The 26,405-nt window shown below is 48.9% G+C and overlaps 1 protein-coding gene across 4 annotated transcripts in view; it reads left to right on the plus strand.

The window, feature by feature from the left end:
* Positions 1-6,955: 6,955 nt before the first annotated feature.
* LOC137426479 (alpha-N-acetylgalactosaminide alpha-2,6-sialyltransferase 2) overlaps positions 6,956-26,405 on the plus strand; it is a 53,842-nt gene continuing 34,392 nt past the window's right edge. For 3 of the 4 annotated variants that reach the window (XM_078769062.1, XM_078769063.1, XM_078769061.1), the window contains exons 1-4: positions 6,977-7,197; positions 23,833-23,938; positions 24,317-24,479; positions 26,000-26,207. In XM_078769062.1, the coding sequence (XP_078625188.1) occupies positions 6,992-7,197; positions 23,833-23,938; positions 24,317-24,479; positions 26,000-26,207 (683 nt within the window). In that variant the 5' untranslated portion in view covers positions 6,977-6,991. The other variant, XM_078769064.1, reaches the window with a different exon arrangement.

Genomic DNA, 26,405 nt, shown 5'->3' on the forward strand with positions numbered 1-26,405 from the left:
ATTCTTTGTAAAGTCTAATTTCTGTAAATCTCAAGGTGAATGCATTGCTGGGATTGATTGTTAAATATCGGCAAAGTTAAAGTTGTCAATAATTTTGCAAAAAAAGGAAAATTTCTTCAAAAGTACACAACTGTCTCTTCCCAGCGGAAGTGATTTGTTGTCACGTCCTCGCATCTTATAGGAATTGGTGTGTGAGGCTGTGCTCGAGTGTGTCCGTGGGCCACGTGAGTGCATGGCCCAGCTGCTGGCAGAACCTGCAGAAATCGAGCGGACCCTTCAAGATGGCGAGGTCCGAGCAAGGCATATCGCGAACGCCACCACAGAGCTTATCCGAACTCGAACTTTCTTGATTTGACATTGTCTTGCTCCTCCTTTTTATTTTTCTCACAAACCATTAAATTGCAGTAATCATATATCTGTATATACATTGCAATTTTTGAATAGATTGAATGTCTACATTTTCCACATCTTGGCTTAGTTGAGTAGCTAGTTATCTCAGTTGGTTGTGTGCTTGCCACAAAGTTTACTTGTTGGCTAAAAGTCTGTTTGCCCAACAAGCTAAAAGTCATTAGGCACTGTTTAGGCCATGATATAAGGCCTTCTATCATTCAATTTTGTTATGTACCTCATGTGAACAAGTGTATTTCATTTTGAATATTAGATCCGCATGTATTAAGTCAAAATCTGCAATTCCACACTCAATATTCCACCACAAAAGGTTATTATTTAGCCCAAGAACACGCTCACTATTTGATATTCGCGCAGACCTGATCACTCAGTACTATGGTCACATCAACCAATCAGAGGCAGCCGGATTAATTTACGGCACTATTTTATCTTCATCACGTAGTTCCGGCCTACTTGGTTTGCTGCAGAAAGGAATGTAAACAATGCGGTCTGATCAATTTTTGTCTAAAAAAAAAAAAAAAATTCGAAATTTGATTCAATTTGTCGATATGAGATGGGAAATAATGCGAGAGTTCACCTCACAATGGGCTGAGTGTGATGGCGAGGTAAAAACCATTGCTTCTCGTGTGATTTTCCAGTGTGAAGTTACGTACGTAACGAGGAAAATAAACCTTTTGTTCAGCCAGTGGTTGAGCTTGAGTAGAGTAATTTTTAGTAAGACACCCTTTCGGTTGATGGTTAATCTCTTTTCCCACTCGCCTAATCTTGAAGGCATCCTAGAGTAAACAACGTGAAGTTCCACAAAAACAAGTTTCAATTTCGCATGAGTGAGGTGAACTATGTCAACATGGAGCAGCAACGAAGGCTGGAAAGGGTGGAAATGCTAATGGTTCGGTGGATGTGCGGAGTATCGTTGAGAGAGAGGAAGACAAATGATGAATTGCGAAAGATGATGGGAATAGAGCCTGCGATTGATGCTGTGAAGAGAAACAGGTTGAGATGGTTTGGTCATGTGTTGAGGAAGGATGAAAGTGACTGGTTGAGAAGAGTGATGGAAATGAATGTTGAAGGAAGTAGAGGACGGGGAAGACCGAGAAAGACTTGGCTAAAGGTGGTGGAAGAAGAAATGCGGGCAAGGGGGTTAACAAGGGGAGATGCAGAAAATAGGGCAAAATGGAGAAGATTGTCATGGGGACCGCAAGGCTAACCCCCACTCTAGCAGGGAAAATGGCCTTAAAATGCCTGTTGTTGTTGAGGTGAACTATGTCGGCAGTGTGATTTCTGCAGAAGGCCGAAAGCCAGACCCAGAAAAAGTGAGAACCATCGCCGAGTACTTTCAGCCTGAGAACAAGGAAGACTTGCAACGGTTCTTCGGAACGGTGCATTATTTGGGCTGGATTATCACCAACCTATCCGCTCGTATGGCCCACTCAGACTAATCCTGAAGAATAATAATAATAATAATAATAATAATAATAATAATAATAATTCATTTATTTTGTATAGCGCTTTTCAAGAAGCCCAAAGGCGCTTTGACAGAGTGGAAAACATAATGCATAACGATACATGAAAACAACAATTGCAAAAAGACGAATCAATAGGGAAATATTTAAAGCAAAAGGAGGGAGAAGGAGAAGAGATGGTCAGGGGTTTAAATGCTGTGGGTTGAATGTTGAATGCAGTGCTGAACAGGTGGGTCTTTAGTGATGTTTTGAATGTGGTGAGTGAGGAGGAGTCTCTGATGGTGTGAGGTAGTGAGTTCCAGAGGGTGGGAGCAGCGATGGAGAAGGCCCTGTCCCCCCAGGATCTGAATTTGGTCCGGATGGAGGGGGTCAGGAGGTTGGTACCAGCAGAGCGGAGGTTGCGGGTGGGAGTGTGTCTGGAGAGGAGGTCAGCCAGGTAGGATGGGGCCAGGTTATGGAGGGCTTTCTTTGTATGTCAAGAGGAGGATTTTGTACTGGATTCTCTGGGGGATGGGAAGCCAGTGAAGCTTGTAAAGGACGGGGGTGATGTGGTCACGGGTCCGGGAATGGGTGAGTAGACGGGCAGCGGAGTTCTGAATGTATTGGAGTTTATTGGTGATTGTTGAGGGTGAACCATAGAGGAGGCTATTGCAGTAGTCCAGACGGGAGGTGATGAAGGCATGGATGAGGGTTTCTGCAGCCGTGGAGGAGAGGGATGAGCGGAGACGGGCAATGTTTTTCAGGTGAAAGAAGGCTGACTTTGTGATCTGTTTAGTGTATTTGTCGAAGGAGAGGGTTTGGTCAAAGATGACGCCAAGATTCCGGATGTGAGGGGAGGTGGATACTGGGATACCGTAGATGTTGAGGGCAAAGTTATGGGTTGATTTTGTGAGCGTTTTTGGGCCAATGATGATTATTTCAGATTTATCACAGTTAAGCTTGAGGAAGTTGATTGAAGCCAGGATTTTATTTCAGTGATGCAGTTTGTCCGGATAGAGTGGGTGTCGGTGGAGACGGACTTGGTGGAGATGAAAAGCTGGATGTCATCGGCGAAGCAGTGGAATTGGAGACCATGATGGCGGATTAAGTGACCGAGGGGGACAGGTAAAGTATGAAGAGGAGGGGGCCAAGAACTGAACCTTGGGGGACACCTTGGGGGAGGGGAGCAGTGGGGGATTTGCAGTTATTGATGGAGATGAACTGGCGTCTGTCAGAGAGGTATGATTTAATCCAAGAGAGGGCAGTGCCGGTAACGTTAAAGGTGGATTCAAGTCGGGTGAGGAGGATGGTGTGATCGATGGTGTCAAAGGCAGCGCTGAGGTCGAGGAGGATGAGAATGTTGAGGTTGCCAGCGTCAGAGGAGAGGAGAAGGTCGTTGGTGATTTTGAGGAGAGCAGTTTCAGTACTGTGGTTGGAGCGGAAGCCGGATTGGAATGTTTCATACAGGTTATTGGCAGAGAGGTGATGTTTGAGTTGAGCGGCTACAGCGCGTTCCAAAACTTTCGACAGAAAGGGTAGGTTGGAGATGGGTCTGAAGTTGTTTAGGGTGTCAGGGTTTAGACCAGGTTTTTTTAGAATGGGGGTAACAGCAGCAATTTTGAGGGAAGGTGGGACGATGCCTGTAGACAGGGAGGAGTTTATTGTTGCAATGATAAGTGGAGAGAGAGCAGGGAGGGAGGCCTTGACAAAGCTGGAGGGGATGGGGTCAAGAGTGCAGGTGGCAGTTTTCATTCCTATGAGGAGTTCAGAGAGGTCAGTAGGGGAGAACGGGGAGAACCGAGACAGGGATGGCAGGACAAGGGGGGGCAGGTGGTTGGAGGGGGAGCGGGTGCAGTGGTGGTCAAGCTGTTGTAGATGTTGTCAATTTTGCGTTGGAAGAAAGAGAGGAAGGAGATGCAGTTGTCTACTGTGAAGAAAAGACGTTGATTGATTGGCATTGGAGCAGTGGGCAGGACGCTGCATTTCAGGATATCAAGCAAACTTTGACCACAACACCCACTTTGAAGTTCTTCGATGTCCAATCTGCTGTTGTGATACAAGCCGATGCATCAAAGGCAGGCCTGTGTGCTTGCCTCATGCAAAAAGGTCACCCAGTGGCGTATTCTTCCAGGTCACTATCTGAAGCAGAACAAAATTACGCACCGATTGAAAAATAACTTTTGTCGATTGTTCTTGCACGTGAAAAAAATCAATCAGTATGTGTTTGGTAAAGCTGTGATTGTTGAAACGGACCATACGCCGCTTGAGATGATCATTCAGAAGAACCTCCGAAAAGCTTCATCCCGACCACCAGAGAATGCTTATGTGACTGTTCAAGTACTCCACAAACATTCGATACAAGCCAGGTCCTCAAATGCATGTCGCTGATGTATTGTCACGTGCCACATCCCCATGATTCGGTTGAGAAGGACCTCATGGCAGATGTGGAGGTAGATTCATCAGATCTCTTCCCATGACTAATGGGAAGTTAGAGGAAATGCAGCAAGCAACAAAAGGGAATAATTGTCTTGTGGAGCTGAATAGACTTGAAAAATACAGTTGGCCGACCACAAAAAGGTATGTGACCGAGCGTGGTCACCATTACTGGAGTATGAGGGACGTAGTTCATGAGACTGAGGTACTCGTGTGCCTGGGTGACAAACTCATCAGTCCGGCCATATTGAGAATGCAAGTCCTTAATAACATCCAGGAAAGCCATCTGGGAATATACGAGTAAGGCATGGGCACGCGAAATAGTCTACCGGCCTGGCATCTCAAAGGACATTGAAGAGACTGTGGCGCACTGCAGCAAATGTACCCAATATCCTCGGAACAACCAAAATGAGCCTCTTGTGGAGGTAGTTCTTGCATGTGTAAAACATCAATCAGCATGTGTTTGGTAAAACTGTTATTGTTGAAACGGACCATAAGCTGCTTGAGATGATCAGTCAGAAGAACCTCCGAAAGGCTTCATCCCGACTTCAGAGATGCTTCACTTTGCTTCAGAGTCCTCCCCACTCCTCCCTGTCCCCCCCACTCCTCCTCCCTCCTTCTCCTCCCCACTCACCCACCCTCCCTGTCCTCCCCACTCTTTCTCCCTCCCTGTCCCCCCACTCCTCCTCCCTCCCTGTCCGCCCCACCCCACTCCTCCCCCCTCCCCACTCCCTGTCCTCCCCACTCCCCGTCCCCCCACTCCTTGCCCCCCTCCACTCCCTGTCGTCCCCCCACTCCCTGTCCTACTCCCTCCCCATCCTCCCTGTCCCCCCCCCCACTCCTCCTCCTTCCCCGTCCTCCCCACTCCTCCTCCCTCCCTGTCCCCCCACTCCTCCTCTCTCCCTGTCCTCCCCACTCCCACTCCCCCCACTCCCTGTCCCCCTCCACTCGCTGTCTTCCCCCCACTCCTTGTACTACTCCCTCCCCATCCTCCCCACTCCTCCTGTCCTCCCCACTCCCCGTCCTCCCCACTCCTCCTCCCTCCCTCTCCCCCCACTCCTCCCTCTCCCCCCCACTCCTCCTCCCTCCCTCTCCCCCCACTCCTCCTCCCTCCCTGTCCCCCACTCCTCCTCCCTCCCTGTCCCCCACTCCTCCTCCCTGTCCCCCCACCCCGTCCTCCCAATTCCCTGTCCTCCCCACTCCACACTCCCAGTCCTCCCAATTCCCCGTCCTCTCCACTCCCCATTCCCCGGCTTCCCCACTCCCCGTCCTCCCCATTCTCCGTGCTCCCCACTCCCCATTCCCCATTCCCCGTCCTCCCCACTCTCCATTCCCCGTCCTCCCCACTCCCCATTCCCCGTCCTCCCCACTCCTCCCCGTCCTCAGCACTCCCCTTCCTCCCAACTCCCCATCCACACTCCCCATTCCCCATCCTCCCCACTCCCTGTCCTCCCCACTCCCCATTCCAAATTCCCCACTCCCCCCCCCATTCCCAATTCGTCACTCCCCTCCCCCACCATTCCCAATTCCCAACTCCCCTCCCCCACCATTCCCAATTCCCCCTCCCCCATTCCCAATTCCCCCTCCCCCCTCATTCCCAATTCCCCGTCCTCCTCACTCCTCCCCACTCCCCGTCTTCCCCACTCCCCATCCTCCCAATTTCCCATCCTCCCCACTCCCCGTCCACCCCACTCCCCGTCCTCCGCACTCCCCGACCTCCCCACTCCCCGTCCTCCCCACTCCCTGTCCTCCCCACTCCCCATTCTCCGTCCTCCCCATTCCCCGTCCTCCCCACTCCCCGTCCTCCCCATTCCCCGTCCTCCACACTCCCCATTCCCAATGCCCCATTCCCCCCTCCCCCATTCCCAACTCCCCTCCCCCACCATTCCCTATTCCTCCCCCATTCCCCCAACCCCAATTCCCCACATTCCCAATTCCCACCCCCCATTCCCAATCCCCCCCCCCATTCCCAAATCCCCCCATTCCCAATCACCCTCCCCCATTCCCAATTCCCCCCCCCCTCATTCCCAATTCCCCGTCCTCCCCACTCCCCGACCTCCCCACTCCACGACCTCCCCACTCCCCGACCTCCCCACTCCCCGTCCTCCCCACTCCCCGTCCTCCCCACTCCCCATTCTCCGTCCTCCCCATTCTCCGTCCTCCCCATTCTCCGTCCTCCCCATTCCCCGTCCTCCCCACTCCCCGTCCTCCCCACTCCCTGTCCTCCCCACTCCCTGTCCTCCCCACTCCCCATTCCCCGTTCTCCCCCCTCCCCCATTCCCAACTCCCCTCCCATACCATTCCCAATTTCTCCCCCATTCACAATTCCCCCCCCCCATTCCCAATTCCCCCCCCCCCCCATTCCCAATGCCCCACTCCACCTCCCCAATTCCCCGTCCTCCCCACTCCCTGTCCTCCCCACTCCCTGTCCTCCCCACTCCCCATTCCCCGTTCTCCCCCCTCCCCCATTCCCCGTTCTCCCCCCTCCCCCATTCCCCGTTCTCCCCCCTCCCCCATTCCCCGTTCTCCCCCCCTCCCCCATTCACAATTCCCCCCCCCCCATTCCCAATCCCTCCCCCATTCCCAATTCCCCCCCCCCCCCCTTCCCAATGCCCCACTCCACCTCCCCAATTCCCAGTCCTCCCCACTCCCCATTCCACCAATGAAATGGCGTCGCGAGCGCGGTGCCCTGATATTAGGGACCGGGAATGCCGCCAGGGGCGCTGCGCGCACTCCCCTACGTCACGCTCTGCATGGCACTCTGTGACCGCCGTTGCGGTGCAACGTGCAATGCTTTGCGGGCAAATCGTTTTTATGCCATGGTATGTCATATTTTGGACTTAACCACTCTTCATGACCGATCATGTGACATCTACACACTCATGGCTCCCACCGAGACGGATCCTGGTTTCACGTGAGTAATATTTACCATATTTGCTCGATTTTTGAAACCGATGCATGCAAATATCGTGTCTATACCACACGTAAAGTATTGTTTAGAAAGAATAAGCACATCTCCCCCTTGAAAGTGCCCCCTGAAGTGTGTCCAGGTGGAATTTCTAAGTCGTAGGTCTTAGCAACTCTCAGCAATCTTTTACCGCATGGATTTATCTCGAGTGTTTACTAAACTGTGCTAAGTTGAAGTTGCGGACATATTTCAGCAGTTTTCAATGCAAATCGGTCACAGATATGGATTCCATATTTATATGATATAATAATGGCCACTGATGCGGAAAATCGCTGATACGCTTTTGGCCATAACTTTGCTTACAGACATGCTAGAAGGGTCATCTCTGGCTCATTTTCTTCATCTTGAAGAGCTCCAGCAGCTCACATAGTAATTTTACATCTATCTCCAACTTGAATTTTTTTGGCCAGTCCCTACTGATATGACGTCACGAGTTGACGCGCACACCCACCTTGGAAGTGGCGCCGCACCTTTCGTGGCGGTGCCGGTTGTATTATCGGAGCATATCCGTGACTCCGTGTCCGTTCCTTCCCGCGTTCGTCGCCGCCTCACGTAGATCATGTGGTCGCCCCGAGTGTGCCTTATCGGGTCCGTTTTCCTGCTTTTCTTCACCATCGGCTTCTTCAGAAATGTTGACTTCAAATCGCTCCAGCGCAGCTTGCTTCAATCAGCCGAACTGTGAGTGTGGGGGATCGACCATCGATGGTGTGTCCACAGCAGGTGGTGTGAATGGCATTTCGAAACGAGCGATTGGAGCTCTCGGCTCGTCCCTGTTGACCGAACACGATAAATGAGATAATGTTTGTTTGTTTTTTAATAGGGGTCGTCTATTTACCTGTTGAATCGCCATACGCCTTAACAGAGGGAGGCGAAGAGGGCGAGGAGGAAGAGAGGAGGGGGGTAGAGAGGAGAAGGGGGAGAGGAGGAGGATAGAGAGAGGAGAGGAGGAGCATAGAGAGAAGAGAGGAAGGGGGTAGAGAGAAGAGAGGAGGAGAGCAGCGGGAAGAGAGGAGGGGGACAGAGGGAAGAGAGGATGGAGGCGGAGGGTAGAGAGAAGAGAGGAGAGGGTAGCGAGAAGTGAGGAGGGGGTAGAGAGAAGAGAGGAGGGGGTAGAGAGAAGAGAGGAGGAGGGTAGAGATAAGAGGAGGAGGGTAGAGAGAAGAGAGGAGGGGGTAGAGTGAAGAGAGGAGGAAGGGATAGGAAGAAGAGAGGAGGAGGGTAGACAGAAGAGAGGAGGGGGTACAGAGAAGAGAGGAGGGGGGTAGAGAGAAGAGAGCAGCGGGGTAGAGAGAAGAGAGCAGGGGGGTAGAGAGAAGAGAGGAGGGGGGTAGAGAGAAGAGAGGAGGCGGTAGGGAGAAGAGAGGAGGGGGGTAGAGAGAAGAGAGGAGGAGGTAGAGAGAAGCGAGGAGGAGGGTAGCGAGAAGAGAGGAGGAGGGTGGAGAGAAGAGAGGAGGAGGGTGGAGAGAAGAGAGGAGGAGGGTAGGGAGAAGAGAGGAGGGGGGTAGAGAGAAGAGAGGAGGGGGGTAGAGAGAAGAGAGGAGGGGGTAGAGGGAAGGTTGAAGGGGGCAGAGGGAGGAGAGATCATTGAGTAGGGGGTTGGGGTGGGAGGGTTGAGAAGGCAGAGGAATGAGGGGAGGGGTAGGAGGAGTAAGAGGTAGGGGAGTCGGTGGTGGACGTGGTATGGGGGAGGACTGAGGACCGAGAGCAAAGTGATGAATGAAATGGGTGAAGTTTGCATACGTTATAAATCCATGACCCAATTTTTTTTTGATGCTAACAGGTTTGGCCAGACTGGCATAACTTGGGATTAGCACATCATGAGAACTCTTTTGATGTTTAAGTAGTAAGACAGAACTGTCTTATCTGTCTCCCTCTTCCAAATCCTGGTGGCGTCTGGTCAAATCTGTTTCTGGTGTTTGTTCCCCCTCCATCCCCTCCCTTACCTCAAACGGCGACACAGCTGACTCCGCACGTGAAAAAGCTGAATGCCTCAACTCTGTGTTTGCCTCTAAATCTTGTGTCCCAAACCCATCCCTCTCTGTACTCACCGTACCCAGTCGTACCCAGCTGCTCCTGGACTCCGTGTCCTTTCCTCCTGACAAGGTGGAAAGGTTTCTGTCAACCCTCGACTCTGATTCTGCAACTGGACCTGACGGCATCAGCCCACGGTTCCTAAAACCCTGTTCTTCCACTCTTTCACTCCCTCTCTCTGTTCTCTTCACCCTCTCTTTTGCTCAAGGTCAACTGCCATCTGCTTGGAAATCAGCCAACATCACCACTTTGCACAAAAAGGTGCAAAAACAGATCCCAACAACGACATACCAATCAGCCTTCTCCCAATTATCAGAAAAGTCATGGAATCCATCATTGCTTCGGATATGAAATCTTTCCTCTTCTCCAATGGCTTGATCTCTGATCATCAATTTGGTTTCACACCAGGTCACTCTACTCTGGACATGCTGCCTCTGCTGTCTCAACAATGGATGGAGGTCCTCAATGCCAAAGAGGAAATTAGAGCTGTCTCCCTCGACATATCACGTGCCTTCGATACGGTCTGGCACCGCGCTCTGCTCACCAAACTCTCCTCCTTTGGTATCCATGGAAATCTCCACGCATGGCTGGCGGACTTCCTCTCTCGTCGTAGTCAACGTGTGGCCCTGAATGGGTTTCTCTCATCTCCTCTTCCTGTTCAGGCTGGAGTTCCCCAAAGCAGTGTTCTGGGCCCTGTGCTTTTTCTGGTCTTTTTTTTTTTGTATACTGAATCGAGGCTCGTGAAAGAGCTAACATTTACTTCACAAACAAATCAACCAGACAAACAAAATATATAAAAAGTGGGAGCGGAAAACAAGTTGGGGAGAGAAGGGGAAGCATACAAACACAACATTTGAGAGCAGGGAGATGTGTGGAAGGGAGAGGGCTTGGGGGGAGGAGGCGTGGGAAGGGGGGGGGGGGGAGGGAGAAGTATAAAATACAAGGACACCAAGGACTTCCAGGACAGAAGTTGGTATTTCAAAAAAGTGGAATTGGGGTGAAATTAGCGGGGGTAGAAAAGATCAAGGTTTTGGATGGGGGAAGATAAGACATGGTGGTGAACAGCTGTTTTAAAGACCTGGAGGGTGGAGTGGGATTGAAGAGAGTGAGGGAGTTTGTTCCAGAGGTGGGAGAAAAGAGGAATGAAGGAGTGAAGGTGAGCAGAGAGTCTTGATTTTGGCAGTTTGACCATAAGAGGGTTGCAGGCAGATCTTGTGCGACCTGTAGGAATATTTGCGGGACAGAGCCCAGAGAGAGCTGGGGGGGGGGCAAGGCCAGAGAGGATTCGGTAGAAGACGGAAAGACCACCAACCTGCCTGCGGTGAGTGAGTGAGAGGCCCTTGGAGTTAGCTTCATCGTGGGAGATTCCAATGATTCTGAATGCTTTGGTTTCAACAGCGTGAAGACGAGCTAGGTGTGAGGCAGGAGCACCGGCCCAGAGGGGAGAGCAGTATTCCATTGAGCTGCGGATGAAAGCCTTGTATGTGGTGAGGAGCTCAGGTATGCCAAGGAAGGACTTCGCACGACGGAGGATGCCCAGTCGGCGACTGGCTTTGGAGGCCAGATTTGAAATGTGGTTTTCCCAGGAAAGATCATGGCAGATAGTGAGACCCAAAAGCTTGAGTGACAGAACTTCTTGGAGAGGATTATTCAGAAAGTGGATGGGAGGGTTGTCCAGTCGGTCTTTTTGGAGAGACATCGTAAGAGTGTGAGATTTGTCAGGATTGAAAGTCATGTTCCACTTGTTTGCCCAGTCTGTGATTTTGTCCAGGTCTGCAGAGAGTGAGGAGGCTGCAGACTGCCGATCTGAGGGATGAAGAATGGAGCGACAGAGAGTAGAGTCATCAGCAAAGAGATACAGAGGATTTTCAAGAGAGTCAGAGAGATCATTGATGAAGACCAGAAAAAGCACAGGGCCCAGAACACTGCCTTGTGGAACTCCAGCCTGAACAGGAAGAGGAGATGAGAGAAACCCATTCAGGGCCACACGTTGACTACGACTAGAGAGGAGGTCCGCCAGCTATGCGTGGAGATTTCCATGGATACCAAAAGAGGAGAGTTTGGTGAGCAGAGCGGGGTGCCAGACCATATCGAAGGCACGTGATATGTCAAGGGAGACTGCTCTAATTTCCTGTTTGGCATTGAGGACCTCCATCCATTGTTGAGAAAGCAGAAGCAGCATGTCCAGAGTAGAGTGTCCAGGTCTGAAACCAAATTGATGATCAGAGATCAAGCCATTGGAGAAGAGGAAAGATTTCATTGCTGAAGCAATGATGGATTCCATGACTTTGCTGATAATTGGGAGAAGGCTGATTGGTCTGTAGTTGCTGGGATCTGTTTTTGCACCTTTTTTGTGCAAAGCGGTGATGTTGGCAGATTTCCAAGCAGATGGAAGATGACCTTGAGCAAAAGAGAGGGTGAAGAGAACAGAGAGAGGGATTGAAAGAGCGGAAGAACTGGATTTTAGGAACCGTGGGCTGATGCCGTCAGGTCCAGTTGCAGAATCCGAGTCGAGGGTTGACAGAAAATTTTCCACCTTGTCAGGAGGAAAGGACACAGAGTCCAGGAGCAGCTGGGTACGACTGGGTACGGTGGGTACAGAGAGGGATGGGTTTGGGACACAAGATTTAGAGGCAAACACAGAGTTGAGGCATTCAGCTTTTTCACGTGTGGAGTCAGCCGTGTGGCCATTTGAGGTGAGGGAGGGGATGGAGGGGGAACAAACACCAGAAACTGATTTGACCAGACGCCACCAGGATTTGGAAGAGGGAGACAGATAAGAGAGTTCGGTCCTGAGAACGGAGAGATATTGTTTCCTGGCTCTCCTGAGGGTGGACAAACACTTGTTTCGGGCTTTGTGAAAGGAAATGAGATTTCCTTCCGTTGGATTTGCTTTCCAGGAGACGAAAGCAAGTTGTTTCTGGGCAATAGCCTCACCACAAGATTCCGTGTACCATGGACGGGAGGAAGGGTATGACAACAGAAGACGAGATGGGATAAATCTGTGCATGAGAGAGAGCAGTTTGCTTTGGAAGAATTCCCAGGAAGAATTTATGTCAGAGGCAGTAGAGATGGGAGACCAGTCCAGATGATTGATGGCTGCTTGAAGACCGTGCCAGTTGGCCTGAGTGAAATGCCAGACTCGTCGACGCTGAGGAGGCTCTCTGAGAATGGTCAGAGAGATGTCCACTTTAACAAGCACATGATCAGAAGAGCCGATTGGAGCAGAAGAAGAGCAGCAGACATTTTCAGGGAAGTTAGTCATAACCAAGTCCAGAAGAGAAGATGCTCCGTTGAATGAAATCCGGGTCGGGAAATTGACAGATTGTGTCAGTCCCAGTGAGTCACAGAATTCCTTTGCTGAAGAGCCATGGCTGGTGAGAGAGGTACCCACACCCAGCCAACTGGCATGGTGACAGTTGAAATCACCACATATGAGGAAGAGAGAGTTGGGATGGGTAGATAGAAGTTGGTCCATATTCTCAGACAGCAAGATGTAGATGGAGTCATCACTGTTTGGTGGACGGTACAACACACATATGAACAAAAGGTGGGAGCGAAGGGGAAGCCGTAGCCAAAGGTATTCCTGGGGGTGAGGTGGAGAGAGGGCAGTGCAGGGCGAGTGAGGAAGAGAGTTTTTTTATAAAGATAGCAACCCCACCTCCAGGACGAGGCTCACGTCTATCATACCGGAGGAGGGAGTAACCTGGGAGAGATACCAAGGAATCAGAGACATCATGAAGGAGGAAAGTTTCTGTTAAGCAGATCACGTCTGGTTTGTCAGAAGCAACCTGTATGGAGAGATCAGACAAGTTTGAGCGAAGGCCCCGGATGTTTGAGGTCCATACTGTTAAGGAAGAGGAAGGGGGAGCATCGGATACAGAACAGGGGGGGGGGGAGTGGTAGGGTAAGATGTGGAAGAGGAGGAAGAGGTAGGGAGAGCTGTTGAAGGTGTGTCGGAGATTACAGAATAGCTTGGAGAAAGGGAAGAATGGGCAGACAAAAGGTTTGATGGTGATTGGGAGAGGCGCAGTGAGGTGTTATTTGACGAGGGGGAAGAGCGAGGCAGAAGGTTGAGGGAGATGAAGGTGAAAGTTGGAAGGGGGAAGAAGCGGGGAGGACGCTTTGAGGAGGAGGGGTGAGAGGGGAGTCTAGGAGGGGAGGAGCGAGGGAGAGTCTCGGAGGGGAGGGGTGTGGGGGGAGATTTGAAAGGAATGGGTGATTGGGAAGATTTGGAGGGGAGGGGCAAGGGGGAAGATTTGAAAGAGATGGGTGATGGGGATGATTTGGAGGGGAGGGGCAAGGGGGTAGATTTAGAGGGGAGGGGTGATGGGAAATGGGATTTTAGGGTGATGGGATTTTGAAAAGTGTACGATTAATGGGAAACGAACATTTATTGCAAAATGAGTTTCTTGAGACATTCGAGTCAAAAATACGTTTGAGGACGCTGGAGGGAGGATGGAGTGCTGGAGAGTTTAGGGAATGAATGAAAGATGCACTATAAGAGATGGAATTTTTTTTTGGAATGAATCGATTTGGTGAGCAAGTCGAAAGCATCCTTTTATAGAAGAAGAAGAAGAAAAAGGTGTTGTAGAATATAACAGAATACAGGTCTTCAGGGGACAGATGACATTTTTTAACAACGTGATCACGTGATCACAAACAACGTGGTCGAAGAACGAACGAACAAATAAGAACGAATAAACGAATAAGAACGGAAGGAATTTTTTTTTTTTTTTTTTTTTTTGAGATTTTAAAACGAGGAAGTATGGGGTGAAAAGACCGTGAAAAACAGAGACCGGAAAGTAATTGCAGCGCGATCGGAGAACCACTGAGACAAAAACAAAGCCTCAAGCCAAGGTCGGACACGGTAGCCTCGTACTACACTTAGGCCTCAGAATACGCGATACGAAAGACCGACGATTCTGTACACAGGTATGAAAAACCAACACCAAGAATACTATTAAAGACACCCCAATAGGTACATACACCGAGAGAAAGATACAGTTTCGACAAAACCACAATTGTGAAAAGTTACTTAACTTCGAAAGCGAGCACGCATGGACAGCTTTGAAGAGACGAGACCTCCAATCTTGCGCATGCGCAAGATCTTGCGATGCGCAAGTTGCGCGCATGCACAAGTCTTCATCAATGATCTCTCTGACTCTCTTGAAAATCCTCTCTATCTCTTTGCTGATGACTCCACTCTCTGCCGCTCCATTCCTCGTCCCTCAGATCGGCAGTCTGCAGCCTCCTCACTCTCTGCAGACCTGGACAAAATCACGGACTGGGCAAACAAGTGGAACATGTCTTTCAATCCTGACAAATCTCACACTCTTACGATGTCTCTCCGAAAGGACCGACTGGACAACCCTCCCATCTACTTTCTGAATAATCCTCTCCAAGAAGTTCTGTCACTCAAGCTTTTGTGTCTCACTATCTGCCATGATCTTTCCTGGGAAAACCACATTTCCAAGCTGGCCTCCAAAGCCAGTCGCCGACTGGGCATCCTCCGTCGTGCGAAGTCCTTCCTTGGCACACCTGAGCTCCTCACAACATGCAAGGCTTTCATCCGCAGCTCAATGGAATACTGCTCTCCCCTCTGGGCTGGTGCTCCTGCCTCACACCTAGCTCGTCTTCACGCTGTTGAAACCAAAGCATTCAGAATCATTGGAATCTCCCGCGATGACGCTATCTCCGAGGGCCTTTCACTTACTCACCGCAGGCAGGTTGGTAGTCTTTCCGTCTTCCACCGACTCCTCTCCGGCCTTGCTCCCCCAGCTCTCTCTGGGCTCTGTCCCCCAAATATTCCTGCAGGTCGCACAAGATCTGCCTGCAACCCTCTTATGGTTAAACTGCTCACCTTCACTCCTTCATTCCTCTTTTCTCCCGCCTCTGGAACAAACTCCCTCACTCTCTTCAATCCCACTCCTCCCTCCAGGTCTTTAAATCGGCTGTTCACCTCTATCTCTTATCTTCCCCAATCCAAAACCTTGATCTTTTCTACCCCCGCTAATTTCACCCCAAATCCACTTTTTTGAGGTGACTTTTGTCTTCTTTCCTGGAAGTCCTTGGTGTCCTTGCGTTTTATACCTATCCTGCCTCCCCCCAGGCCCTCTCCCTCCCACACATCTCCCGATGTCCCTGCTCTCAAATGTTGTGTTTGTGTGCTTCCTCCCCTTCTCTCCCCATCTTGTCGACCGCTCCCCTTTTTATATACTTTGTTTGCTTGTTTGTTTGATAAATGTTAGCTCTTTCACGAGCCTCGACTCTGTATACAAAAAAAAAAGAAAAAAAAAAAGGTTGATTACAAGTTGAGACATACAAGGGTATCCAATGTCCTCACCTGTCTCTTGTGCTCTGGCAGATCAGGGCTCCCCATTTGGTGGGGTCCTTTACTTCCAACCTTCTCTTTCTGTCCCTTGATGTCGGCAAGATCTTTCACAGGAATCATTTTCTCTCTGCTGCAGGAACAGTTAATGTGGGCTTGGATCACACAGCCCTCATCGGCCTCACAGCCTCCCCCCTCACAACTGGTAATCTGACACTTGCAAGTCAAAATATCAAATAACTTGTCTAACTTGACAATGAACCTCTCTTTGGCATCAAGTTTGCCCTTACCAAGAGAAAACTTCACTGCCTGATTCCAGACCTCCTTGAGCTTGGACATGATGGTCACCTTTTCATTGATAACAGGAGGCTTGAAAAGAGCATTAGCTTTGCTCCACTGACAAATCAGACCAGGGTAGATGTCAGACACGAGCTTTGAGCAACAAGATGGCTACAACTGCCGTCCCAACAGGAAGTTACCAAAATAAAAGCCCTAACTTCAAAATAAAAAACGTCTCTTTTTTCCAGAAGAATAGCAAAATAATCAAAAATTTAATAATAATCAACTGCAAATTGATGTAGGTTAGGGTTATCAGAATTTTTTTAAAAACCTCAGATTTGTGTTCTACACACCAAAATAGTAATATGAACACCCCTCTCGATTGATTTACAAAAAAAAAAAAGTATGGCCCGCCCTAGTGCTCCAGCCCGATTTCTTCCGAAGTCATGTCAGGGGGAAGGGCGTCATTTAGTGTTGTACTAAAGGTCGTCATTTAGTGTTGTACTAAAGGTCGTAACTAATGTTAAAGGGCGCTTCCGCTTCCGGTCCGGTCTGAAGAGGACGCAGGCGTCACATGCTTGCCGCTTCTTCGACTGGGCCACTGTCTGTGGCTTGCTTTTTTGGTGGTCGTGCGGATTTTTTGGCCATTGAGTCTGCCCTCCGCATAGTCCCGGCTCTGCTCCCTGCTTCGCCTACCCGGCTCCTTCGCCTGCTCGCTGTTTCCTCGGGCACGCTCTCGTGGGTTGTGTCCTTCGCAGCGGTGTGGCGGCGGTTTTCCCGCCGTGATCTTGATTTGTAGCGGCGGCGGTTGATTGCCGCTGCATTTCCCGCTTTGCCGTGATTAACCTTGGCCTCGTGATCGTCTCTTTGCTCCTGTCTGCCCTCTGCTTGGTCCCGACTCTGCTCCTGGCTTCACCTACCTGGCTCCTTCGTCTCCTTGGGCCTGCTCCCGTGCGTTGGGACCATTGTTTCGCCTCCTCAACCTTGGCCTCGTGCTCGCCTCTCCGCTCCTGCCTGGCATGGCTCTGCGGTACTCCGCCGCAAGGCTCCTTCTGCTCAATACCCGCTCCACCCCATCATGCATCTCTGCCATCAAATCAAATGGACTCCTCCGACGACCCAGGTACATTCACCGTGGCTCCGGTCGTAAGTTTGTATATGTACAATCAGGTCACTCCATCCCCGTCCTCTGGTCGGCTCAGCGCACTCCCGCTCATCGTCCCAGCACACCTAGTCACGGCAACGCACAAAATCGCACCTCCTGCCTGCGAACCCTGGCTAAATCACCTGAATTCATCCCCGCTGTTCAAAACAACATCAAACTCACCCTGTTCAACACCCGGTCCCTCAACAACAAATGCCTCATCCTCAACGACTACATCCTGGATAACAAACTGGACTTTCTCGGTCTCACCGAAACCTGGCAACAACCACTGGACTACTACACGCTCAACCTCACCACACCCAACGGATATTCCTACGTCAATAAACCATGCTCGGAGGGCCGAGGTGGTGGAATTTCCGTTATCCACCGTCAAGACATCAGGACCAGCCTCATCCCCATCGCCTCATCCTCATCCTTTGAACACCTGGCTTTTAAACTCTCTGGTCGCACGCAGTCAGTCATGGCTGTCGTCTACCGCCCTCCCAAACCACACCCATTATTCCTGTCTGACTTCTCCTACTTTCTGACCCAGCTATGTTCCCTCTCCCCCTCAATCCTCCTCCTTGGTGATTTCAATATCCACATGGATTCCACTGACTCCACAATGACCACTGACTTCACTGATTTACTCACCTGCTTTAACCTCACTCAACATGTCAACTTTCCTACGCATATCCGTGGTCACATTTTGGACCTTGTCTGCTCCACTGGATTAATTTTGCACCATCTCTCTGGCTCCGACCTCACCCTCTCTGACCACTTCGCCATCACTATGACCATCAACATCCCCACCCCAACACCAAGACATTATCGCACTATCAACTTCGGTAAGCTAAACGCTCTTTCACCTACCTCATTCTCATCCACCCTCTCTGAAAAAATGTCCACTTCTCCATTCATTGACCTCCACACCCCTTCCGACCTCACTGACTACTACAACCACACTCTCTCCTCCTGCCTTGACCAGCTTGCACCTGTAAAAACCAAAACAGTTTCTTTCACCCATTCTGCTCCCTGGTTTACCCCTGAACTCCGCCTGATGAAAACTCGTGCTTGCCAACTTGAAAGACTCCGCAATAAAACAGGTCTCACAGTTCACTCCCAAGCCTACAAGGACCACCTACAACACTACAAAGATGCCCTCTCCCACGCCCGCTCCGCCTACTACTCTCAAATTATCCACTCTGGCTCCGGAAACCCAAAAGCACTCTTCTCGACAATAAACAAACTCCTCCACCCCCTGGACACCACCACCCAGTCATTCACAGTAGACAACTGCATCTCCTTCCTTTCTTTCTTCCAACGCAAAATTGACAACATCTACAACAGCTTGACCACCGCCGCACCCGCTCCCCCTCCAACCACCTGCCCCCCCTTATCCTGCCTTCCCCTGTCTCAATTCTCCCCGTTCTCCCCTATTGACCTCTCTGAACTCCTCATAGGAATGAAAACTGCCACCTGCACTCTTGACCCCATCCCCTCCAGCTTTGTCAAGGCCTCCCTTCCTGCTCTCTCTCCACTTATCATTGCAACAATAAACTCCTCCCTGTCTACAGGCATCGTCCCACCATCCCTCAAAATTGCTGCTGTTACCCCCATTCTAAAAAAACCTGGTCTAAACCCTGACACCCTAAACAACTTCAGACCCATCTCCAACCTACCCTTTCTGTCAAAAGTTTTGGAACGCGCTGTAGCCACTCAACTCAAACATCACCTCTGTGCCAATAACCTGTATGAAACATTCCAATCCGGATTCCGCTCCAACCACAGTACTGAAACTGCTCTTCTCAAAATCACCAACGACCTTCTCCTTTCCTCTGATGCTGGCAACCTCAACATTCTCGTCCTCCTCGACCTCAGCGCTGCCTTTGACACCATCGATCACACCATCCTCCTCACCCGACTTGAATCCACCTTTAACGTCACCGGCACTGCAATCTCTTGGATTAAATCATACCTCTCTGACAGACGCCAGTTCATCTCCATCAATAACTGCAAATCCCCCACTGCTCCCCTCCCCCAAGGTGTCCCCCAAGGTTCAGTTATTGGCCCCCTCCTCTTCATCCTTTACCTGTCCCCCCTCGGTCACTTAATCCGCCGTCATGGTCTCCAATTCCACTGCTTCGCCGATGACATCCAGCTTTTCATCTCCACCAAGTCTGTCTCCACCGACACCCACTCTATCCTGACAAACTGCATCTCTGAAATAAAATCCTGGCTTCAAATCAACTTCCTCAAACTTAACTGTGATAAATCTGAAATAATCATCATTGGCCCAAAAACGCTCACAAAATCCACCCATAACTTTGCCCTCAACATCGACAGTATCCCAGTATCCACCTCCCCTCTCATCCGGAATCTTGGCATCATCTTTGACCAAACCCTCTCCTTCGACAAATACACTAAACAGATCACAAAGACAGCCTTCTTTCACCTGAAAAACATCGCCCGTCTCCGCTCATCCCTCTCCTCCACGGCTGCAGAAACCCTCATCCACGCCTTCATCACCTCCCGTCTGGACTACTGCAATAGCCTCCTCTATGGTTCACCCTCAACAATCACCAATAAACTCCAATACATTCAGAACTCCGCTGCCCGTCTACTCACCCATTCCCGGACCCGTGACCACATCACCCCCGTCCTTTACAAGCTTCACTGGCTCCCCATCTCCCAGAGAATCCAGTACAAAATCCTCCTCTTGACCTACAAAGCCCTCCATAACCTGGCCCCATCCTACCTGGCTGACCTCCTCTCCAGACACACTCCCACCCGCAATCTCCGCTCTGCTGGTACCAACCTCCTGACCCCCCCCCCATCCGGACCAAATTCAGATCCTGGGGGGACAGGGCCTTTTCCATCGCTGCTCCCACCCTCTGGAACTCACTACCTCACACCATCAGAGACTCCTCCTCACTCACCACATTCAAAACATCACTCAAGACCCACCTGTTCAGCACTGCATTCAACATTCAACCCACAGCATTTAACCCCTGACTATCACTTCTCCTTCTCCCTCCTTTTGCTTTAAATATTTCCCTATTGATTCTTGTCTTTTTGCAATTGTTGTTTTCATGTTTTGTTATGCATTATGTTTTGCACTCTGTCAAAGCGCCTTTGGGCTTCATGAAAAGCGCTATACAAAATAAATGAATTATTATTATTATTAATGTTCATGTGGTTTGCAGTGCCATAATGGACAAAGGTTTGATTACCAGTTGAGACATACAAGGGCTATACTCATTATTCCCGAACTAACTATCACCCGAATCTCCTGGTAGATTCACAATCGTATATCTTATCCCGACAAACGCCTAAACATGAATAACTTATTACAGGTAGATTCCCTATCGCGACAGTCAAATACCTCCCTATACAGATATACCTGGCTCTGGATTTTGCTTTACCCCCAGACATAACAATATAAAATCGGGGTCTAAGGGGGTTTATCGGGGTCTAAGGGGGTTTACCGGGGTCAAAGTGGATCCAGGTTTGACCGCCCTCCCCCCCCTTCCCAAATAGGAATTTGCTTTTTCCTCTGAAACTACAAACACAATTTCGATGAAACTTCACCACAACTTTCATCATTTGTGATGTACCAAAGTTTGTTCACGGCATTAAAAAAAAAAATCTTCCCCTTTAGGGGTCTACGGGGGAGAGGGGGTCAAAGTGGGTCCAGGTTTGACACCCCCCCCCCCCCCCCCTAAAATAGGTATTTGCTTTCTTCTCTGAAACTACACACGCTATTTCGATTAAACTTCACCACAACCGTCACCACCCGTGATGTACCAATGTTTCTTCACGGCATTAAAAAAAATCTGCCACTTTTGGGGTCTTCGAGGGGTTGCCCCCCAAAATCGGTGTTTGCTTTGTTCTCAGAAACTACACACGCAATTCCGATGAAACTTAACCACAACCTTCATCACCCGTGTTGTACCAAAGTTTGTTCCTGGCATTTGAAAAATCAATGTCTAAGGTGTTCTGGGGGGGGGGGGGGCTTGCCCCCCAAAATAGTTATTTGCTTCTTTTCACAGAACCTACACACACAATTCTGATGAAACCTCACCATAACCTTCATTACCCGTTTTGTACCAAAGTTTGTTCAAGGCATTGGAAGAATTTGGGTCTGAGGAGGTACACGTGGTGGGAGTGGGGGGGGGGGGGGGGGGTGCCCCCCCAAAATAGTTTTTTGTTTTGTTTTGTTTGTTTGTTATCAAGTCTTATGATTATGTTAGTATGATTCTACATGCTGCCCTGTCTTCCAGCAACCATTGAAATTGGTTTAAAATACCTTTAGTCAGTGCAGTATACTGTTTATTCTACCAGGTAAGCGCCAGGAGTGCCAGAGTCCAGGAGCAGCTGGGTATGACTGGGTATGGTGGGTACAGAGAGGGATGGGTTTGGGACACAAGATATAGAGGCAAACACAGAGTTGAGGCATTCAGCTTTTTCACGTGCGGAGTCAGCTGTGTAGCCATTTGAGGTAAGGGAGGGGATGGAGGGGGAACAAACACCAGAAACAGATTTGACCAGACGCCACCAGGATTTGGAAGAGGGCGACAGATAAGAGAGTTCGGTCTTGAGAACGGAGAGATATTGTTTCCTGGCTCTCCTGAGGGTGGACACACACTTGTTTTGGGCTTTGTGAAAGGAAATGAGATTTCCTTCCGTTGGATTTGCTTTCCAGGAGACGAAGGCAAGTTGTTTCTGGGCAACAGCCTCACCACAAGATTCCGTGTACCATGGACGGGAGGAAGGGTATGACAACTGAAGACGAGATGGGATAACTCTGATGGGATAAATGTGTTATTAAATTAATAACAATAATTAATCAATTAATCAATAAATAATTAATCGATTAAATGATTAATCAATAAATCAAAAATATCCTTGATAGCCACATCACTTGGTCACTCATGTCCAAATAATAGCTTCCGAGCTCAAAAGGTGCCTGAGATATTGGCCAAATGAGAAAGAAAATAAATAAATGATTAATAATGAAAAAATAATAATAATAATCATAAAAAAATTAAATTATTAATCAATTCGGTCAAAGAACACATAAACCACCACCATTTCATCAGAATCTGTAACTTAAAAAAAAAATTTTTTAGTCATTAATCGAATAACTAAATAATTAATCGATTAATTGATTAATTAATAAATCAAAAATAGCCTTTGCAGCCAAATCACCTGGTCATTGGCATGTCCAAATATCAGCTTCCTAACTCAAAAGGTGCCTGAGTTAATGGTCAGAAGAGAAAGGAAATTTGATTAATTAAATAAGTACTTAATTAATCGCTAATAATTAAATAACTCCCCAATTATTTGATTAATCAAAAAACAAAAAATACTGTTTTTGACCAAGGACTTGCTCACTACTGTGCCGAAATTTCAGCTTCCCAGCTCAAAGGATGGCTGAGATATCGCCCGGACAAACAAACAAACAAGCAAGAAAACAACCAGAGTGAAAACTGAGTACTCTTTCAGCGTGCGTCACTGCCGAGCTCCTTTCGGTGCCCAGCAATGACGATTTGCAATGCCTGGAGATGGCATAGGAAATGTGCGGGGTACAAAAAGAAGAAGAAGAGTAGAGTTAACAAGGGGTGGAACTCAGGTGGGGGATCTTGGATGAAACTGCTCTCTTCGTGGAGTTGCAGTGGAGGGAGATGAGGAGCAGCAAGAACACGTGGGTGGCATAAATAGCTGGTGGACGAATGGTTTGAGGTGTCGACACGTGAAACCATGGCCGACGTGCAGCACAGCCAGGCCGTTTTACCTTTTGATTGAAGGCCTATGGGTGGCCACCATCCAAGTGTGATCTGGCCTCAAAGTCCATATCGATGAGTGTGCAAAACACTCCAGAGAAAAGCGGAAAAATTGACCGCGATCAATCTCAATTTGATTTGATCAAAATTGAACGCAGAGCGCGATTTATGCAGCCACGAATAAACATCACGATTTTTTGAAAATCACTGCATAATATGAAATGTTGTACCTTGGCTTTAATGCTAGAATTGATGTAAATCCGTGAATTAATCCTCCGCAGGCCTACCTCTTTCTGGTTTTCCAGGTCATAGGATTTGCCCCTGCTCCCTCGCTCTCCTCTTATTTTTTATTTTTTTCCATTTCTGCTTCTTCCCCAGTTTTCACCTTCCATTTCTGTGATGATAGTTTGCACCTCTATGAGCTGACAGGATGGCCTCGAGGTACGCACACTCACCTCTAAGCTGTCTAGCCTGGGTTCGAATCTCGATCCAGCTATAAACTGCCAGTTTGGCGTTTCACAGGCAGGGTGGTTCATCAGTGTATGTGCCGTCCCTCGGATGGACATTAAACTGTGAGTCCCATCTGCCAGCATGAGTTGGTGGATGTTATTAAAGATCCCATGGTTTCCTTCGCAAAGAGGAGGAGAGTATCGCCGGCACCATGGCCAAATTCCAAATTCCTGCCCGAACTAGGCGAATGTCAGGCCTGGCCAACCAGCCGGTGAACACTTGGGCCAAGCTTCCCCCGGCCGACCCCACAAGCTGGGATAATAATGGCCGATAAAGGAGAAGAAGAAGTTTTTAACTGTATCCAGCTTGTTCAACCCGTATCCTCTTCCAGGGCTCCCTCTAGTTTGCCCCTCTACCCTGGTGTTGGTGTCTCCTCCTCCTCTTTATACTATTCTTTTCATTCTGTTATGTCCCGGGCCATTCTATTTTCTTGCTGTTCCACGAGCCTAGACCCTGTTTATAAAAAAGGTCTCCTTACAATGCTTTATTTGCCTTCCCAGCAAGGAGAGAGAATTAACAACCACAACACAACCACAACAATTTACCACTGCTTCCTGGCTTGGGGACAGCTATTCCTCCGAGACTGCACTCTACTCTGCTTCCGAAGTAAGTTTGCTCTTCACATATTAATGTCAACAAACACAATAGTTCCGAAAACGCTTGAGAATAAAAGGTATGGCTTTTAAAATGACGCAAGTGCGAGTTGAGAGGACAAATATCGAGAGGAGGTATTAATGTGACGACGTATTTGCGAAACGACATAAAAAGGGGCGACGTAAACCGGGGTATAATTGTACATACAGTGTTATCACTGTAAAAAAAAAATCCTTGAGCAGTGAACCACCATGAAAAAAAAAATAATGTAGTTACTCGTTCGTAAAAATGTATAGTGGACCACCATGGTTTTCACTGTGATTATTGACAGTGTGTAGCTTTTGGTTGCAAATGAGTGCATCCATTATGCTTCCTCTTTTTCTTGCGTAGTGTCCCAGTAAACTGCAACAGAAGCTGGAGCAGTTGAAATGGGACGGAGGAGCATTCCTGTCCACGGTGCCTGTCCTACAATGGGCTCCACACGCCACGCAGGACCTGTACAACCGGCTGAGGCACTACGTGGGATGCATGGGCTGGCCGATAAAGTTTGATGGTTCGTTTTGCAAAGGGATATAAAATAGTGGTCTCTTTGTATAATTTTACTTTTTATTGACGACAACGTTGTGTTTAAAATGTCTTGACATTTCAGTCGCTTGTTGCATTCCTCCATTAAAAAAAAAAAATACCAATCATAGCGCAAGACTTGTTTATGCATGATCTTGTCAGACCTTGAGCTCAGTTCGCACTTTGATTGGACAACTACCTGGAAAGCTGCACAAGGAATAATACTGCACAAGGCATTTTAGGTCCTAAAATGTTAGTACTGCAACTTTGGAGTTTAAGTCTTACATGGCAGGGAACTTCTACCTTGCCATATTGGGGAAAGTCCCATTTCTTCAGGATGTGCCATTTGCCTCGCACCTAAAGTTTGCCAATATTTTAGCACTACCAACATTTTAGGACCTGCATCCCCGACAGGGTAGAGAGTTGGGCTGATGGTCAAAAGGTGGGTCCGGAAATGGCTCTGGTTGAGTGGGTATGGAATGACCCACAGTAAAAGGTCCTGAGACTTCCTGTGTAAGGAGGTCCTTGTCTTTCTCATGCATTAATTAATTCCCTTGCATCTCCAGCTCCACTGTTCAGCATCTCATCTATGGATACAGAAGCTTGTGAAGTGATAGCAAGCAAACATCTTGCCTCCTCTTCCTTTATGGTCAATCCTGCGAGTGGAAACCCCCAGATGCTTCGCAAGATCCACAACAGGTGTGCATCTTTAATCTGTCCTGAGAAGATCAAGAGCACGACACAAGGCTCACCCAATATCGGACCTTTCTCGTCCTAAATTCTAGTGGCAACTGCTTGAAACCATTTCAGGAATATGCTATTCCTTAGTATTTTTCCTCATCAAGAAAGGAGTCCCAATGGACACGGTTTGCAAAAAGGTGGAATGCTTCAATCGTGTCTGCTGAAATGTCTCAGGTTTCCAATCCCTTCTTTCCTTCCTGCTCCACATTTCCCTTTCCCCTCCAGACAACTTACTGTCCAGAGCTAATGAGCTTCTCACCTGTAAAGGTGGAGAAGTGTATGCACAACCTTGACTCATCACCAGCAACTAATCCAATGCCTTCCTCAAAATGTGTCCATCCGAACTCGCTCTTCCTCTTTCCCTAATCTTCTGCAGATCTTTCATCAAGGCTCCCCTCCTCTCACGAGGGAAGGTGGCTTCTGTCATTCCTATCCATAAACATCCACCAACTAATACTGAAAGACAGGACAGCCAGTTTAACGTCCAGACGAGGGACGGCACACATTGATGAATTACCCTGCCTGTGAAAAATCGGGATGACAGTTTATTGCTGGGTCGGGATTCAAACCCAGGCTCGACGGCTTAGAAGCAAATGTACATACCTCGAGGCCATCTTTCCAGCCCAAGGTAATGATGAAAATTGGGTTAGTACATTACATCCTCGGATCATTGTAAACTGTTTTGTGGTATGCTCTTGCAAACACAATAATGAAATAGGGGAAAACATCCCCAAAATATCTCTTTCTGTTTCCTCGTTGGATGTGCAGACCTCAAGGAAGCGCTCTCACTGCTCAACTCCACAGCCAATGGTGTGATGTTTGACAAGTGGCGTGAGCCAGTGAAACGAGAAAAGTGGAGTAAGCGAGGTGCACCTCCAAGCTCCGCTTGTGTTCGGTGTGCAGTTGTTGGCAATGGTGGCATCTTACGGAAGGCTGGCCGCGGATCAGAGATCGACAAGCACGATTATGTCTTTAGGTTGTACCTCTCACCCGATTATTGTGCGCTTTGGTTTTGATCATCTTCCTTCGTGATTGTTGTAATCCTATAAAGGTGATTGGTGAGATGTTTTGGTCACCTGTCAACACGTGTATTCAAAGTGGTGCGGAATAAGGAAAAGGGGGAAGGAGATTTTAATAAGGATGAAGGGGAGGAGGAAAGTTGGAAAGATAGGAA

This window comes from Myxine glutinosa, unplaced genomic scaffold (assembly GCF_964187855.1).
Source record: "Myxine glutinosa unplaced genomic scaffold, kmMyxGlut1.1 SCAFFOLD_1036, whole genome shotgun sequence".
Taxonomy (NCBI): Eukaryota; Metazoa; Chordata; class Myxini; order Myxiniformes; family Myxinidae; genus Myxine; species Myxine glutinosa.